The sequence below is a fragment of the Pteropus vampyrus genome, unplaced genomic scaffold, assembly GCF_000151845.1.
Source record: "Pteropus vampyrus isolate Shadow unplaced genomic scaffold, Pvam_2.0 Scaffold5, whole genome shotgun sequence".
NCBI classification, from domain to species: Eukaryota; Metazoa; Chordata; class Mammalia; order Chiroptera; family Pteropodidae; genus Pteropus; species Pteropus vampyrus.
The window spans coordinates 17187014-17201725 of record NW_011888786.1 but is presented as its reverse complement, the minus strand read 5'-3'; the positions used below and the strand labels follow the sequence as shown (position 1 = coordinate 17201725).

Below are 14712 nucleotides of genomic sequence, written 5' to 3'. Positions count from 1 at the left end.
AAAAGTCATTATTAGGCTCCCACAAAGTGTATTTTAAAAAAAGATAAAATAAGACTTTGTGAACTTTTATTACATAAAAGTTGAAAGAATAGTAAACAGATACCTGTATACTCACCACTTAGATTCAACATTTTGCCATATTCACTTTCTCACCCTGTCTGCCTGCCTGCCTGCCTGCCTGCCTGTCTGTCTGTCTCTATCTGTATACTCTTTTTGCTCAACTATTTGAAATTAAGTTGCAGATGTTGTTACATTTCACTCTTAAATACCTCTTTGTATCTTGTAGGATTAAGGACTTCCTATTATTGTACCTAAGAAAATAAACAAGCCTCTACTACTGTGTAACCCAGTTTCCTTAAATGTCCTCAAAATACCCCTTGCAGCTGTTTAAAAATTTTTATTATTGTTTAAAATTTTGTACCAGGCTCTACTCAAGGTTTACTTTATTGTATTTTTGGTCTAATTAGTTCTAACAAACGCTATTTGAATGCATAGTTCTCCAGGTATGGGGGAAAGGAAGACATTGTCTTGGTTACAGGAAATACTTTGAAACCTTTGAAACCTTCCCTAGTTCCCTCTCCCACTCCCAAGGCCTGGCTCCAAACCCTAGGGTGCTCCTGCTGCCACGGGCCCTCTATTTGGGTCCTTTCCCCCAAGGTGCAGCTGAGCTCACACAGGTATTAGCAAGAACCTCAGAGACAGCTGCATTTTTCAAGGGGCCTCTTAACCAAATGCATCTCTAAATCAGGGGTTCATAGCCAGGCATTGCTGATTTATACACATTTTGCTGGGAAAGGTGTCTGGGCCTCTATCTGTTTCTCAAGTGGTCTTTGCTGCCCGGAATCAGAGTCTTATGCTCCTGTATCATGAGAGCATTTCAAGGACTTTGACAGAATAAAGGTAAGTTAGTGACTGTGCATTAGGAGGGATTCCGTGTCATGGGTGGGTGGACTCTGGGCAGGCAGGTCCTGTCTGGATGTCCCCGTCCTGCCCAGTTGCAGCTGCCCGAGTAGGGGAAGGTGGGGCTGAGCAGCTGTTCATCTGAGAGTTGTTTGGAAGTTGGCAGCTGCTTGAAGTTTCAAAACTTAGCACTTATTTATATACTGACTTACATTGTTTTCTAGTTTCTAAATAAGCCCATGAGTTTTCTCCATACATTTGAAGCTTTTTAAATTTTTCTAGGCAAATGCTATGTCTCGGTAACTGGCACTGCAGGGGATGATCTTTGAAACGCAATGACTTTGGTTACCTATAACCAAAAATAGAAATAATTTGGGGATGATTTTGTTTTGTAGAATTCGCTTTGCTTTCTCCCCTTTTGTTAGTATAGGTAATCGATTTAAACTGCATTTAACCAGTTAATTTAATAAAGTAGGTTGTTTTGCAGGAGCTAGGTCTGGTTATGAGCACTGTCCTGAAACAGGATCTGCCTGGGTTTTCGTCCAGGCTCTTAGCAGTTGTTAACTGTGACCTTGGGCAAGTGATATACCCTCCCAAACCTCTGCTTCTCATTCTCTAAAATAACAGTACCCACTTCATAGTTTTGACCATCTGAAACCCTTGGAACTGTGACTTAAACCCTGGGGCGTCTAATCAAATATATTAATGTTTACCCAGCAAACTCAGTGGAATAGAGGTAAATGGCCTCCCATCAGATCAGGACAGGTTTTGTTACCAATGAGTTTGTCAGATTTGGGTTAGCTATGAAATGAGTTATAATAATTTTAGTTTTCAGAGCTTTTTGGATTTTGCACACAGGAGGGTGGGCTTGTGTTTTTTCTCTGGTAGCATCAACCCAGAGTGAATCGTGGATGGGGCTGGAGAGACCTGGGGAAGTTGTAGAATTTCGAGACCCACGAAGGACATCGGCTCCAGCTTATAATTTTTCATTTGTGCACATCGAGGCCCAGGGAGGTTAAGTGGCTTGTTATCATGGAGGCAGCTGGCAACAAAGCTGGATGAAGAAAAACTCCTTTAGAGAAATGCATGTCCAGCGATCTTAGTAATCTAGGCCAAAAGTAGACTGCTCTCGGGTACTGTGATTTGAATGTTTGCTAAAAAAAAAATTAAATAAATAAATAAGAATAAATAAAATAGGCCATTTTTGTGTTTAAAAGCACTTTTCCAACCAAGCTTGGTGCTGCAGGTTATCGACTTACCAGCCAGGCCCTGTTCCCATCACAGTCATTGGATCACTCTGCTCAGAAACCTTACCTTATGAGATTGGAAACCCTTTCCTGATAAAAAGAGAATAGTTATCAGCACCATCAAAATGCTCTTGGCCTTGGTTGGAACAGAGCTGCCTGAGAGAAGTCACAGGGCCTCCGTATCTGGAGTCTCTGGTTATTACCATCCTTTCTTCCTTGTTATTTTAGCAACCTTCAAGCAACGCCCACTGGGTTTGCGCAATGCCGTGTCTGTGCCATTTCCTCTCAGTTCCTCTGACCGCTAGGATTGGGGATACAAATATTACTTGGGAGTAAGCTAGAACATGGCTTTTGATTTTGGGGGGATGACTTTTAGTCATTCCTCATACTTCTTCCTCAGTTCCTTGCTGTCTTCAATATTTTTTTTAACCTCATGTCTTCTTTTGTGACCTTCTCAACGAGATCTGAGCAAAACACACATATGTAGGGTCTTCAAAAATACAGTGAATTAGCTAATTCACAGTGTTGGTAATTAAATAAACTTGGCTGGGCCAAAGAAGAAACCAATGGATTCTGGTAAATGCTAACGTTCGTTGGACATTTTTTCCTCGTAATGTTGTAGAAGGGAATCACGTTCCTCAGTAAGAGCTGAGAACACCCTGTTTCCATCCTACCCAAAACTGCTCCCTTCGTTGCTCTGGCTCTGCCTACTTTCATTCTGACCCTGATTGCTGGTCCCTCATTGTCCTGAGCTTTCCAGCTCATGTGGCCCTCCTTGCGTGGGTTAGCCCAATTGGAGATTTGGGGTGCACATTCTCAGCTGTGCCCCGAATTCCTTTGCACAGTCCTTTCACTGGGCTCGCCCATTCCTTCAGTGTCTCTGCCAAGGCTATCTGTCTCCACAAGCCCCTCCTCTGCCCTGCTCCCCTTCCCCCCAGTTCTCCACAGATGCTCTCTCTTCTTATGCTAACATAGAGGATAAGGGCACCTGTTCCTTCAGCTTCCATCTGCCCATTCCAGACCTCCCCGGGGTCTGCTAACTCATAGACCCCAGCCTCAGGAAGAAGTGTCTTTTTTCCCTAATCGAGTGTTTAAATCTGTCTCCATATAGAAATTATCTCCTCAAGCTTCCCCAAGGTTATCACTCCCTGTTCCCTCTCTGTCTCTCCCGTTTGCTCTTTCTGCATGTAAATACTTTGGTTTCAGCCACTTGAAAACAAACAAACAAAACAATAACAATAACAATAACAATAACATCAAAGCTCCAAACAAAATTTCTTCCCCTCCCCCTGAGGGTGACCAACTACCCTATTTGCTCTTTCTTGGATTCTAGAAAGAGAGAACTGAGCTCAGTCTCTATTCCTCAGCCCAGGAGTCTAGTCTATTGAAAACCTGTCTATTGAAAACCTGCCATCTCCAAGTCCACAAGGATCACATCTGCTTTTCCTTCCCGATTTTATTTTTAAAATTCATTTACTCAGGTATGTATTTATTCATTTTAAGGATTTCAAGAAATGACAGGGAAATGGAATGGGAATAAAATACAAAGGGAAAGTTTAAAAAAAAATTTCCAAGTTGCTTTCCTAAATTAGAAACTAAATGTTTCCCCACGTGTTCATAGAAACATCTATCTATCTATCTGGCCTAATTTGTTTGAGTTCTCAGTTCCCTTTCTAAAGATACTTCTTAGGGTCTTTCTTTTTCCTTTTCACTGTAGTAAGAACACTTAACGTGAGATCCATCCTCTTAACAAATTTCGAAGTGCACAATGCCACATTGTTAACTACAGGTGCTATGTCACACAGCAGCTCTTTGGAACTTACTCATTTGGCGTGACTGAAACTTTGTGCCCACATAACAACAACTTCCCATTTCCCCCGTCCCCAGCACTTGGCAACCAGTATTGTATCCTCTGTTTCTCAAAGTTCGGCTATTTTAGTAGCACCTCATATAAGTAGATACGTCGTTCTGTGACTGATTTATTTCACTTAGCACGGTGTGCTCCAGGTTCATCCTGTTGTCACCCATGACAGGATTTCTTCCTTTTTAAAGGCTGAATAGGTTTGGTTTTTGTTTGTTTGTTTGTTTGTTTTAATCCATCCTCCAGATCTTCCAGATGGGCACTTGGGTTATTTCCATTATTTTGGCTTGTGAATAATGCTGTAATGAACATGGACATGCAGCTAGCTCTTCAAGATACTGATTTCAGTTCTTAATTTTTTGAGGAACCTTTATACTTTTTTTCCGCAGTGCCTGTACCATTTTACATTTGCTTCCTATTTTAGTTGCTCTCTCTTGCAGCATTTTACCTAGCTGACTGCTCATTCCTTCTGGAAACTCCTTTCTTTGTGTCCTAGGATGGAGCTCTGGCTTCTCTTCCTCAGCTTCCTCATGGAGTAGATTCCGTTGCTCACTAGATATTTCCATCTGAATGTCCTTCTGTTTATATCTATCTCTACATGCTCAAAACTGAACTTGTGATCTTGTCCTCTCCATGACAAGTATATTAGTTTGCTAGAGCTGCTGTAACAAAGTACCACAAAGCGAGTGGCTTAAAACAGAGAAATGTATTGTCTTACAGTTCTGGAGGCTAGAAATCCTAGGTCAAGGTTGGCAGAGTTACCTCCTTTTGCGGGATGTGAGAAGAAACCTGTTCTATGCCCCTCTCCTAGCTTCTGGTGGTGTGCTGGCAATCTTTGATATTTTTTGGCTTATAGAAACATCACCTCAATCTCTGCCTTTTAATTTTGTCACCTCACTGAGATTTCACTTACAGCTTTTTCTTTGATTCAGGATGGTTTTGCGTAGACAATGTGTTGTGACTTGCTTTTTTCCCCCTCCCTTACCCTTCCACCTTTGTATGCCTCTTCTCTTAATCACTAAGCCTTAGGATGTAAGGTTCTGGCTCGTGTCAAATTCTTTAAGAATAAAGCCTCAGATCTATAATCATGAGGATATTAATTTTCAGGTTGAACTAAGGATAACGTCTTGGCTTTAGGTATGTTTCAGCCCCAGGCCCATCGAAGCAGAACAGCCCCATCAGCCACAGGATCAGATGGGATGACAGGATGATGGGATGACGCCATGGCTGATCCCAGAACTAGACACACGATCAGTTCCCCAGCCCTGTCCAACTGCGCACAACCCCAATTCCCTTAATTTCCATGACTAAAGATTTCACCCTATGTAATATATTCCCTTGAGAAACCCAAGGAGCCAGGTTTTTGAGAGCAATAGCTCACCTGTGTCTCTGAAACTTGCAGCTCTCTAAATAAATACTTACTTTCTTAGCTGCAAAACCAGTACGTATCTCATTGACTTAGATGCATGCAGGCAGACGGCCCCCTTTGCTCCAGTAACGCAGTCATGTGGTGTTTTCCTTGTGTGAATGTCTGTCTGCAGATTTCTCCTTTTTTTAAGGACACCAGTCATGTGGAATTAGGGTCCACCATAATGACTTTATTTTAACTTGATTACCTTTGTAAATATCTTATCTCCTAATGAGGTCACATTCTGAGGTACTTTGAGGTAAGGACCTCAGCATACAAATTGGAGGGGAGGCAAAACTGAACCCATTACACGAAAGAAACTTTTTTCAGATAGTTCCCATTTCAGTGAACGGACCCAATATCTACAATGTTGCTCAAAGCAGAAACTTGGGCATCATCTTTATAATGTCACTTACCCTTATATTGACTGGGGTCCAGAGCTTATAAAAATCAGAGGCAAAATTTTGGAATAGGAACCATAGCATCCAACAGGATTACAAAGGGCTCTGTGGCTCCCACATGGCTGACAACCTCTGCTCTCTCTATTTTTCAAGTGTCCACCACCTTGGTACGAAAGTAATATGTATGTACAAATTTTAGAAAATTACAGAAAAGTAAACAAAAATTTTTTAATTATCCTATTATTCAGTTACCCAGAATCACTTAATATTTTGATCATTTATGTGTTTTATGCCTTTAGACATTTTTTTTTACTAGCTGCGTCATACTGTATGTAGGATTTTGACTCGAACTTTTAAAATTCAGCGATGGATTATAAGTGTTTTCCCGTATCTTTATAACATCTCCATAAATAGTTTTAAATGGTACATATTATTCCATCAAATGGTAGACTATGATTGACTTAGATATTTTCTTATTATCCCATTGTCAAACATACAGATGTTACCATTTTTTTTACTTTCATAAATAACGCTGCAACAACTTTTGCTATTAATTTGGACTAAAAAAATAATTTGTTCATAATTCAGATATGATTTTTAGATGGGGGTGAAAGAGAAAGATGGACTTAGCACCTTTAAGCAAATTATTAGTGTAAATTGAAGGAAAGCTAAACTTATACAAGTTAGCAAATGTTTTGGGCATTATTTGTGAATAGTTACTTTATGATTTAAAAATTATCCTTCATTGAATTGCTAAGGTAGATCACTGTAGATTCTTCGGTCAACATTTTGCCTTTTAGTGATTCTTTATAGTCTACTGGGGCTGTCTAATAGAACTTTTGGAATGGTGGAAATGATCTTAATCTGACCTGTCCAGTGTGGCAGCCAGTTAGCCACATGTTCCTGTTGAACATTCAAAATGCGATTAGTGCAAGGAGCTGAATTTTTAATTTTATCTCATTTTAGTTGACTTAAATTTAAATAGCTCTATGTGGCTAGAGGTTACCATATTGGATAGAGTGGTTCTATCAAGACATGACTAAACACTTTCATAGTGCTTTACCTTTTCCTAGACACTATTTTAAGGGCTTAACATATTAACATATTTAATCTTCACAATGATTCCATGAGATAATCTTCTAGTTACTATTGCTGTGTTACAAATTTACCCCCTAAGTTCAGTGGCTTAAAGCAACAACAATCATTTATTTTGCTTAGGAATTTACTATTTGGGCAGGGTTCATCAGAAACAGCACATCTTTGCTCCATGCAGCATCAACTGAGGCTACGTGGTCTCTTTCTAAGATGACTCAGTTACATGGTTGGCAAGTTGATGACTGTTAGTGGTTTCTCTCCAGGTAGCATGGGCTTCCTAACAGCATGGTGGCTAGGTTCCAAAAGCAAGTGCCCCAAGAGACAGGAAGTGGAAGCCGTCAGCTTCTCAAGGCCAGGGGCTTAGAAACTGACAAATCATCACTTTCAACATATTCTATTAGTCAGGCAAAGCACAGAGTATATATTTAAGGGAGGAGATATAGACCTTACCTCTCCATTGGAGTCGTATCAAAGCATTTGGGGCTGTATTTTAAAATTATCATAGAAAGGTACAGCATTTGGACTCCATTTTACAGGTGAGGAAACAGAGCACTGAGCAGTTAAATAACTTGCCCAAGGTGACAAGCCTAGTAAGTGGCCAAGCTGTTGACGCCAGGCAGCTAGCTATGTTGCATCTTTCTGTAAGTCGCGTTTCACTAACTTAGATTTACATCTTCAGTTTTTTCATGGTACGATAATTAAGAGGTTAAATGACTGATACATGTTCATAAATCACAACACTGTAAATATGCGATATTTGCAAGGGTTTGCTAGATGTCCAATGAAACAATAAAGACACATTTGCAACCACCCGATTCAGGAGGAACTCTTTGGCTCTAATTTTGAGCCCCTCTGCTTTCATTCCTGTTTCCTACTGCTCCCCAAAGAGAATTTATTATCATCTTCAGATTGAAACAGACCATGATTCTGAGTAGAACCCTCTCAGTCTTGGTATGCTGCATGCTTCATTGACTCCTAGTGTATGGAATATGTGATATTAAAAGTGAATTAATAAAACTTATTAGAATTATAAAATGAGTCAGAAATGTTTCTGGTTTTTACTAAAAGTAAGGCTTGAGGTGAAACCCTAATTAGGTGATATATTTGCATCTGTTTAGTGTGTATATGTATATTTATTCATTCATTTATTTGTTAATTGTTTTAATTCTCGGAAGAGAAATCATTAAAAATGTAGGTTAAAAATACAGGTTACAAAATTGTATAGGTTATAAGAAATTCTAGAGGTTACCTGACAAAATAATGAATGCAGCCTTTTACAAACCTAAGAAACTGGCATTTCCTTTCATGTTCAAGTTCAAGGAGAGTGGATATTATTTCTACGTGAAAAAAAGCTAGACCTTTGTTCTCTGCCCTCTGGTTTGTAAATTAGGCTTCTGCTTGATACTGTTTGCTGCAGTGATGAAATGTAGTAATTTCACGTCTGGCATTTGACCCCATGTAATCATAACACAGATTCTTTTTTTTTTAACCAAAATACTTTTGGGAGAGCTTAGAATTAAATATGTCTAGCTTTCCAATTTCTGATTTTCTTAAGCAATATATGTGAATCTTCTTGATGTAGAAAACCTCATTTTATCGCTTCAGAATCTGAGTATTCCGAATAATGGGACTTCATTTTGATCAGAGCCCACATTTTTCTTTAGTCCTCATCCTACCTGAACTCCTCCTTCATTTGATAATTCTCTCTTCATTTTTTGTCCATGAACTGGTACTTTGCAGATTTTCCACACCGTCTGCTCTTTTTCTGTTATCTTAGTTGGTTATATCTTAGGTTACTTAGTTCTGCATGTAGGAAGCCTAACTGGCGGCCAGCAGGCCCACCCAGTTACCCAGCCGCCTCTGCTGTAAGTCCATGTGATACTTTGACATGTCTTTTGTCCAAAAGATGCTCCCTGTCCTAGCTGTCCTATTTTTGAAGTCATAAAATAGGTCCCCACTATAATTCTTTCTTCAAATCTGTCATGATCTGCCCATGTGTTGACTTGTTTAGTCGCTCTTTGCAATGCTACCCTACAAGCTCCAAGATGGTACTGGCCAAGTTATCTTATTCATCACTCTCTACATCTAGCTCCCAACATCGAGCTTTTCATATAATAGACATGCCATAAATGTTAATTTGGATCAGCAAATGAATAAACAAATGTACATGTTTCCATTTTTATGTTTGCACCCTTGGGCCAAAATCTTGATGCCATCGTGGATTTTCCTTTCTTTTTCCTACTCTGGATCTGTCAGTTTACCAAATCCTTCTAGTAAGCTGCATGATGCCCAGTGATATATCACAAATGCCTTGAATAGTGCCTGGCATGTAGTGGGCATTTACTATGTTGCAGAAATGATTCTAAATGTTAACATGTATTAATTTTTTCATCATAGCAGCTGTAGAAGAGTGATAGGTACTATTAGTATGCTCATTTCACAATGAAACCGAGGCATCGTGATGTCTTTGTTCATTGTCACAGAGCTGCTAAGTGGTGGAGCCAGGCTTGAACCCCCATCTCCTGAGCCCGTGCTGTAATACCACCTAATGATTCTGTGTTTACTCTGTGCTGGACACTTCACTGAAACAGCACTTTCATTCCATGTTCTGTAGTTATTCTTACAGGTGAAGAAGCAGAGGATGGCTTAGAGAGGTTTTTAAAAAAATCAGGGTGAAACCCATTTTATGAGCGGCAGTGACAGGATGGCAGTGCGTTAGCTCAAACCTGGCCCTCCCCCTGTGTGCCTGTGCTGCCAGACCCACTGGAGTCTGCGTGGCCTGTGGCTTTGGGAGCAGCCTGGGATTCACTGTGAACATTTCCCAAGGTCGCCAGGTTTTCCCCTGCAGACATCTAACGCAGCCACACGCGTTTCTTCCTGTAGACAGTGGTGGCAGCCACACATTGCACTCCAGGACAGAGACGACGCCGTCGCCTACCAACAATGCTGGGAGCGGACACCCAGAATATATCGCGTATGCGCTTGTCCCTGTGTTCTTCATCATGGGTCTCTTTGGTGTCCTCATCTGCCACCTGCTTAAGAAGAAAGGCTATCGTTGTACCACAGAAGCTGAGCAAGACGTGGAGGAGGAAAAGGTTGAAAAGATAGGTAAGTAACTTGGATTCTTTTTGTGAGGGTGTGGGTGGGGACGATTTTTAAATAAGAGACCAGCCATCTCTATGAGGTGTTAACATGTTAACAGCAGATGCTGTGTTGTGGTGTCAGTACAGATTTCACTGTCACCACACCTAGAATTGGAAGCCAGGCTTACGCTTATTAAGTACCTACCAGGTAATTTACTCGTACTTGCTTTGTGGCCTCAGGCAAATTAGAGAAGCTCTGACTCTCTGCTGTGTATAGTTTATTTTAATTTTGATTAATTTAATGCCAACCTAATTAAAATTCTAATTTCATTTATATGAGGACAATAATCTCCACCTAGTAGGATTTTGGGGAAATTTAGAGACGGCGCATTTGATGTTTGGCACAGATGGCCACTTAATAAATATCAATCCTTACTATTGTTATTGAGTTAGATTCTAATTGAAATGATGGGAAAATTAAATAGCTCTCACCATTTTGAGTGTACCACTTTTTTTTCCTTAGGTGAGGCAACCCTTGGTTGACCTCACAGATTGTAAGGACCTTGTCAGCTTACAATCCCTTATTTTTTATTTTTTATGCCTACAGCACCTGGTCTTCTAGGTGGTCTCCCATCCAAGTACTAACCAGGCCCGACCCTGCTTAGCTTCCGAGATCAGACGGGATCAGGCTTGTTCAGGGTGGCCTGGCTGTAGACTTGGGCGTACTACTTTTGCTGGGGAAGGTCTTATCTTAAATCTATGAGATTGGAGTTTATGTTTATTAAAAAAATGATTGCGTGAACAGTGCAGTATAAGAATGACAAAAACTGCTGCCTTAATATTAACTTCAGATGACTCACCTTTTCCTCTTAACATGGAGTTGTTGGAAAAACCTAAGAGGTGAAATTCTGTTTTCTCCACGGATGTTCTTTCCAACCATCCTTTAAGGACATTTCCTGTATTGGGCTTTGGGGGGTAGTAGATAACTCTCCATATCACTTTCAGCTCCTCAAAGGGCAGTTTTTGCAGAAAGCAGACATTTGGAATAGGTCACCCTTTCAGCCAGCCCCAAGGGCAGAATGGAGTCGAGCTTCCTCATTCCTTGCCAGCTTGCCGGCCTGTTGGTATTTCCCACCGTCACTGACCTTTGAGGCAGAGAAGGAACAGGGTTGCAGGATGAGTCATGTGTAAGCTTATGAACAAACCCAAGCTGTCAACAGAAAGCGGAGCCTCCTCCTCTGTAGGTGGCATAGCAGTCAGCATTTGCACTGTCCAACCAAACATGCATATTCATGGAGGAGGAGGCTGACGGTGGATGGAGAAGACAGTTTTCCAGATACGGGGGTGGACATCACATACCTTGATTCATTCTCTTCGAACTAGGCTGGAGTGTTTCAAACTTCCCTCTTCCTTCTTGTTTTATTGAAACAAATTATACAGACCCATTTCAGAGTAGAGGTTTGATTTTTTTTCAAAGACTTACAAATATAGAATCTCCCAAAGTAAACTGAGTTTGTGGGCAAATAATCATGGCCAAAATTTAGATCATTTGTAAGTATATTTGAAAGGAGGGTCTTATAAATGTGGATGAATAATTACCCAATTTATAAAAGAAATTAATACTCTACATTTATATAGTATATCTGCAATTAAAATAAAATCCAAGAAGAATTTTTTTCTTTTAATTAGCTTTCTTTTTCCCATTTCCCCATAGGGCTTAACAAAATGGTGAGAGAGAAATAATAGCATTATGCATTTATATAGATGCATGAAATTGTTATCTTGGAAAGTAAGTGTGTATTTGGACTTGAAAGGAGAGTGATAGACAGCTCTGATACTTTTTATGCCTGATAGGCCAAGGAAGTCACTGCATGCTATGCATCAGGCAGTCTGGGGCTGAAGGAAGAGGGCCTAGACTCTTAGCACCATATGTGGTCGGCTGAACTTTCTGGAGACTGGTGAGGTCTTGGAATCCAAGACTGAATGTCTCATTGACTTGATACAGGCGACCAGTTGTAACCCATCCTCCTCTCCCTCTCCTTCTCTTTCAGAGTTGAATGACAGTATAAATGAAAACAGTGACACCGTTGGGCAAATTGTCCACTACATCATGAAAAATGAAGGTACGGCTGCTGTAGTGTTTGGAACAATTCAATAGTCATACGTTTTATTAAAAACCTGTTTCAAAGAGTCAGGATTTGTATGGACTTTCCTGTTGATGTTCTGAAGTTATCGGCAGCAACTTTTGCCTGAGCTCACTAATAGCACAGCTTCCAGCATTATTCAACCATAAGTATTTCAAATAAGTGAGTTTTCTAAGTCAGTCTTCGGAAGGTTGCAGAGTCATCCCTGGAGGTGACGGCTTACCTTTAAATCCTGGCCTCACTTCAATATGGGGAAAGTCACATTACCTCAATTTGTCCTCTGTAAAAGGAGGGTAATAATAATATTTACCTCATAGCATTGTTGTGACATACTGCACATAAAATGCTTAGTAAAAGAAGTGCTCAAATATTATCTATTCCCTTTTTTGTGCTTTTAGGAAAACTGTGGTAAAAGACGCATAATGTAAAATTTACCATTATACCCACTTTAAAGTGGATAATTCATTGGCATTAAGTACTTTCACAGTGTTATCTCTATCTAGTGTTAGAAATTTTTTATCATCCCAAACTGAAAATCAGTACCCATTCTTTATCCCCTTGCCCCACCCCTATCCACTGGCCACCACTGCTTTCTGTGTCTATGGATTTGTCTGTTCTGTGATCTATTCTCAAGCGTTGAAACTTTTGAAAGGTTTATGCTCTATGGATTTAAGCATTTTTTTTTCCCCTCTCAGAGGTATTCTAAACCCCCATCTTCTTAAATGGAAGATTAATTTAGATAAAATAAGGTTGTTGTTCTGAACATGGGTTATTATCTGCAGAGGACGATGCCATGTGGTCAGTGACTTTTGAGGTGCGTGCAACTCTTTGCCCACAAACCCCATAGCCACGATCCCCACACTTTGCATTCTCACGAAAATTTAAAAGAAAACCTTTTCCTTGGGCTCTGCCTTACTCTAGTCAGAGCTAACTCATACATTGTGCACTGATGCAGCTGAGCCTTTTGTCCAGAAGTTGAAATACCTCTGTACTGCCCAGTAAATACCTGCTCCTTCCACCCCTAGCCTTTTTCTACCCCCCATTCTCAGTATCAAGAAGAGCACCCGCCTGGCCCAGGCTGTCAGTCAGTGCGTTTGATGTAGAGGAACAGCCATTGCATATGGTTCAGCGTAATTTTTTCATTGTTCCTTATAGAGTGTGCTTTATGTATTTGGTACAGATCAAAATGCTTTCTGTGTGTAATCTCCTTTAATCCCCAAAATATCTCTTGAAAGGTGGTATTATCATATCCATTTTACAGAGAGATATGTGAAGGCTCCCAGTGCCTGGGGTCACACGGTCAGCGAGCAGCCCAGGCCTGCTTGGGTCTCTCTCGACTCTGCAACGTCACCTCTCTTCTTTTCTAGTTTGTAGTTTTCAGTTTCTACCGAATGTAAAACAAGATAATAAACTTAATAGAATGGTGTTAAAAATAAGACCAAAGCAGACCAGAACACTTGGATTTTGATCTCTGTCTCCCAGAGACCTTCCTTCAGGGAAAAAAAAAAAACTTGGCGACACTATTCTTGGGCACTTGATGGTGCGTGTTTCTTTTACGTAAAAAGGTGGTTTTTAATTTACATGGGAAATACGCAGGTATGTTCTTGGCATAAGAGCTTCAGCCATTACAGGAGTGCACAGTGAGGCATGGCGTGGACGGCCCCTTCATTGCTCCTGTGCCTTGTACATTTAAAACTGCCCTCCATGGCTTTGGGGAGCTGGGAGGCCTTTGGGACTGGGGCTTATGAGAGCTGAAGCAGCTGCTAAATTAGTGAGTGCTGGATGAGGTGTCGAATCAATGGAAATAAGTCAACTGTGGAAACTTTGTGAGGGCTGAAGTATTTATAACTTCATGGTTCTCACTGAATGTCTGCTACGTGCCTGGCCTGTTCTAAGGGCTTTGTAGGAACTAATGACCCTGTGAGTTGGATGCTTTATTCCCATTTTACAGTTGAGAAACTGAGGCCCACAGTGCTTAACTAACTTGCCAAAGTTGCATGGCTGGCGAGTGGAGAGCTGAGGTTGGAACTCTAGCGTCAGACTCTAGAGTCTATACTTAACCACTTGCTGTTACTGCCCCATTTGTGGTAGCACGCAATTGGGTTGGTAAACTTATTCCCTTCAAAGAAGTAAAGCGTACAGACACTATTATAAAACTCAGGAAATGTGAACTCATTAAATTCTCAAAACTACCTTGTGAGGTGGGCCCTGTTGCCACCCCGTTTTGCAGACAAGGCAACAGAGGCCCGGAGGGGAAGAAACTTGCCCATGGTCTCACCCCAGTGTATGGCAGGATGGTGCCAGCAGGGGGCCCTTCTCGTCATTCCCACACTCAAGGGCAGATAGGTCTGTTCTTTTCTTTTTAAATTATGTCCTTTTCCTTTTGGACAGTAGCCTTTTCGTTTCTGCTGCATTGATTACCAGTAGGTACGTTAGAGGAACACCCGAGGCACAGTTTTCATTCTCTCTCTTCTGCTCGCCAGTTCTTTCCCTTCCGTCTGATTCTTTACCCTCTTCTCCTGTCAATGCCTTCCCCTGTCTGCCTGTGATTTGGCCCGTGAGAATCGGCGGGG

General features: G+C 40.9%; 1 protein-coding gene and 1 pseudogene across 1 annotated transcript in view; one reads left to right on the top strand and one right to left on the bottom strand.

The window, feature by feature from the left end:
• Nucleotides 1-14712, top strand: part of RELL1 (RELT like 1) — a 53749-nt gene that overhangs the window by 15357 nt on the left and 23680 nt on the right. Inside the window, exons 2-3 of the mRNA XM_011365622.2 lie at nt 9796-10020; nt 12047-12118. Coding sequence (XP_011363924.1) covers nt 9796-10020; nt 12047-12118 — 297 coding nt within the window. The remainder of the gene's footprint in view (nt 1-9795; nt 10021-12046; nt 12119-14712) is intronic.
• Nucleotides 10594-10711, bottom strand: LOC111744053 (annotated as a pseudogene).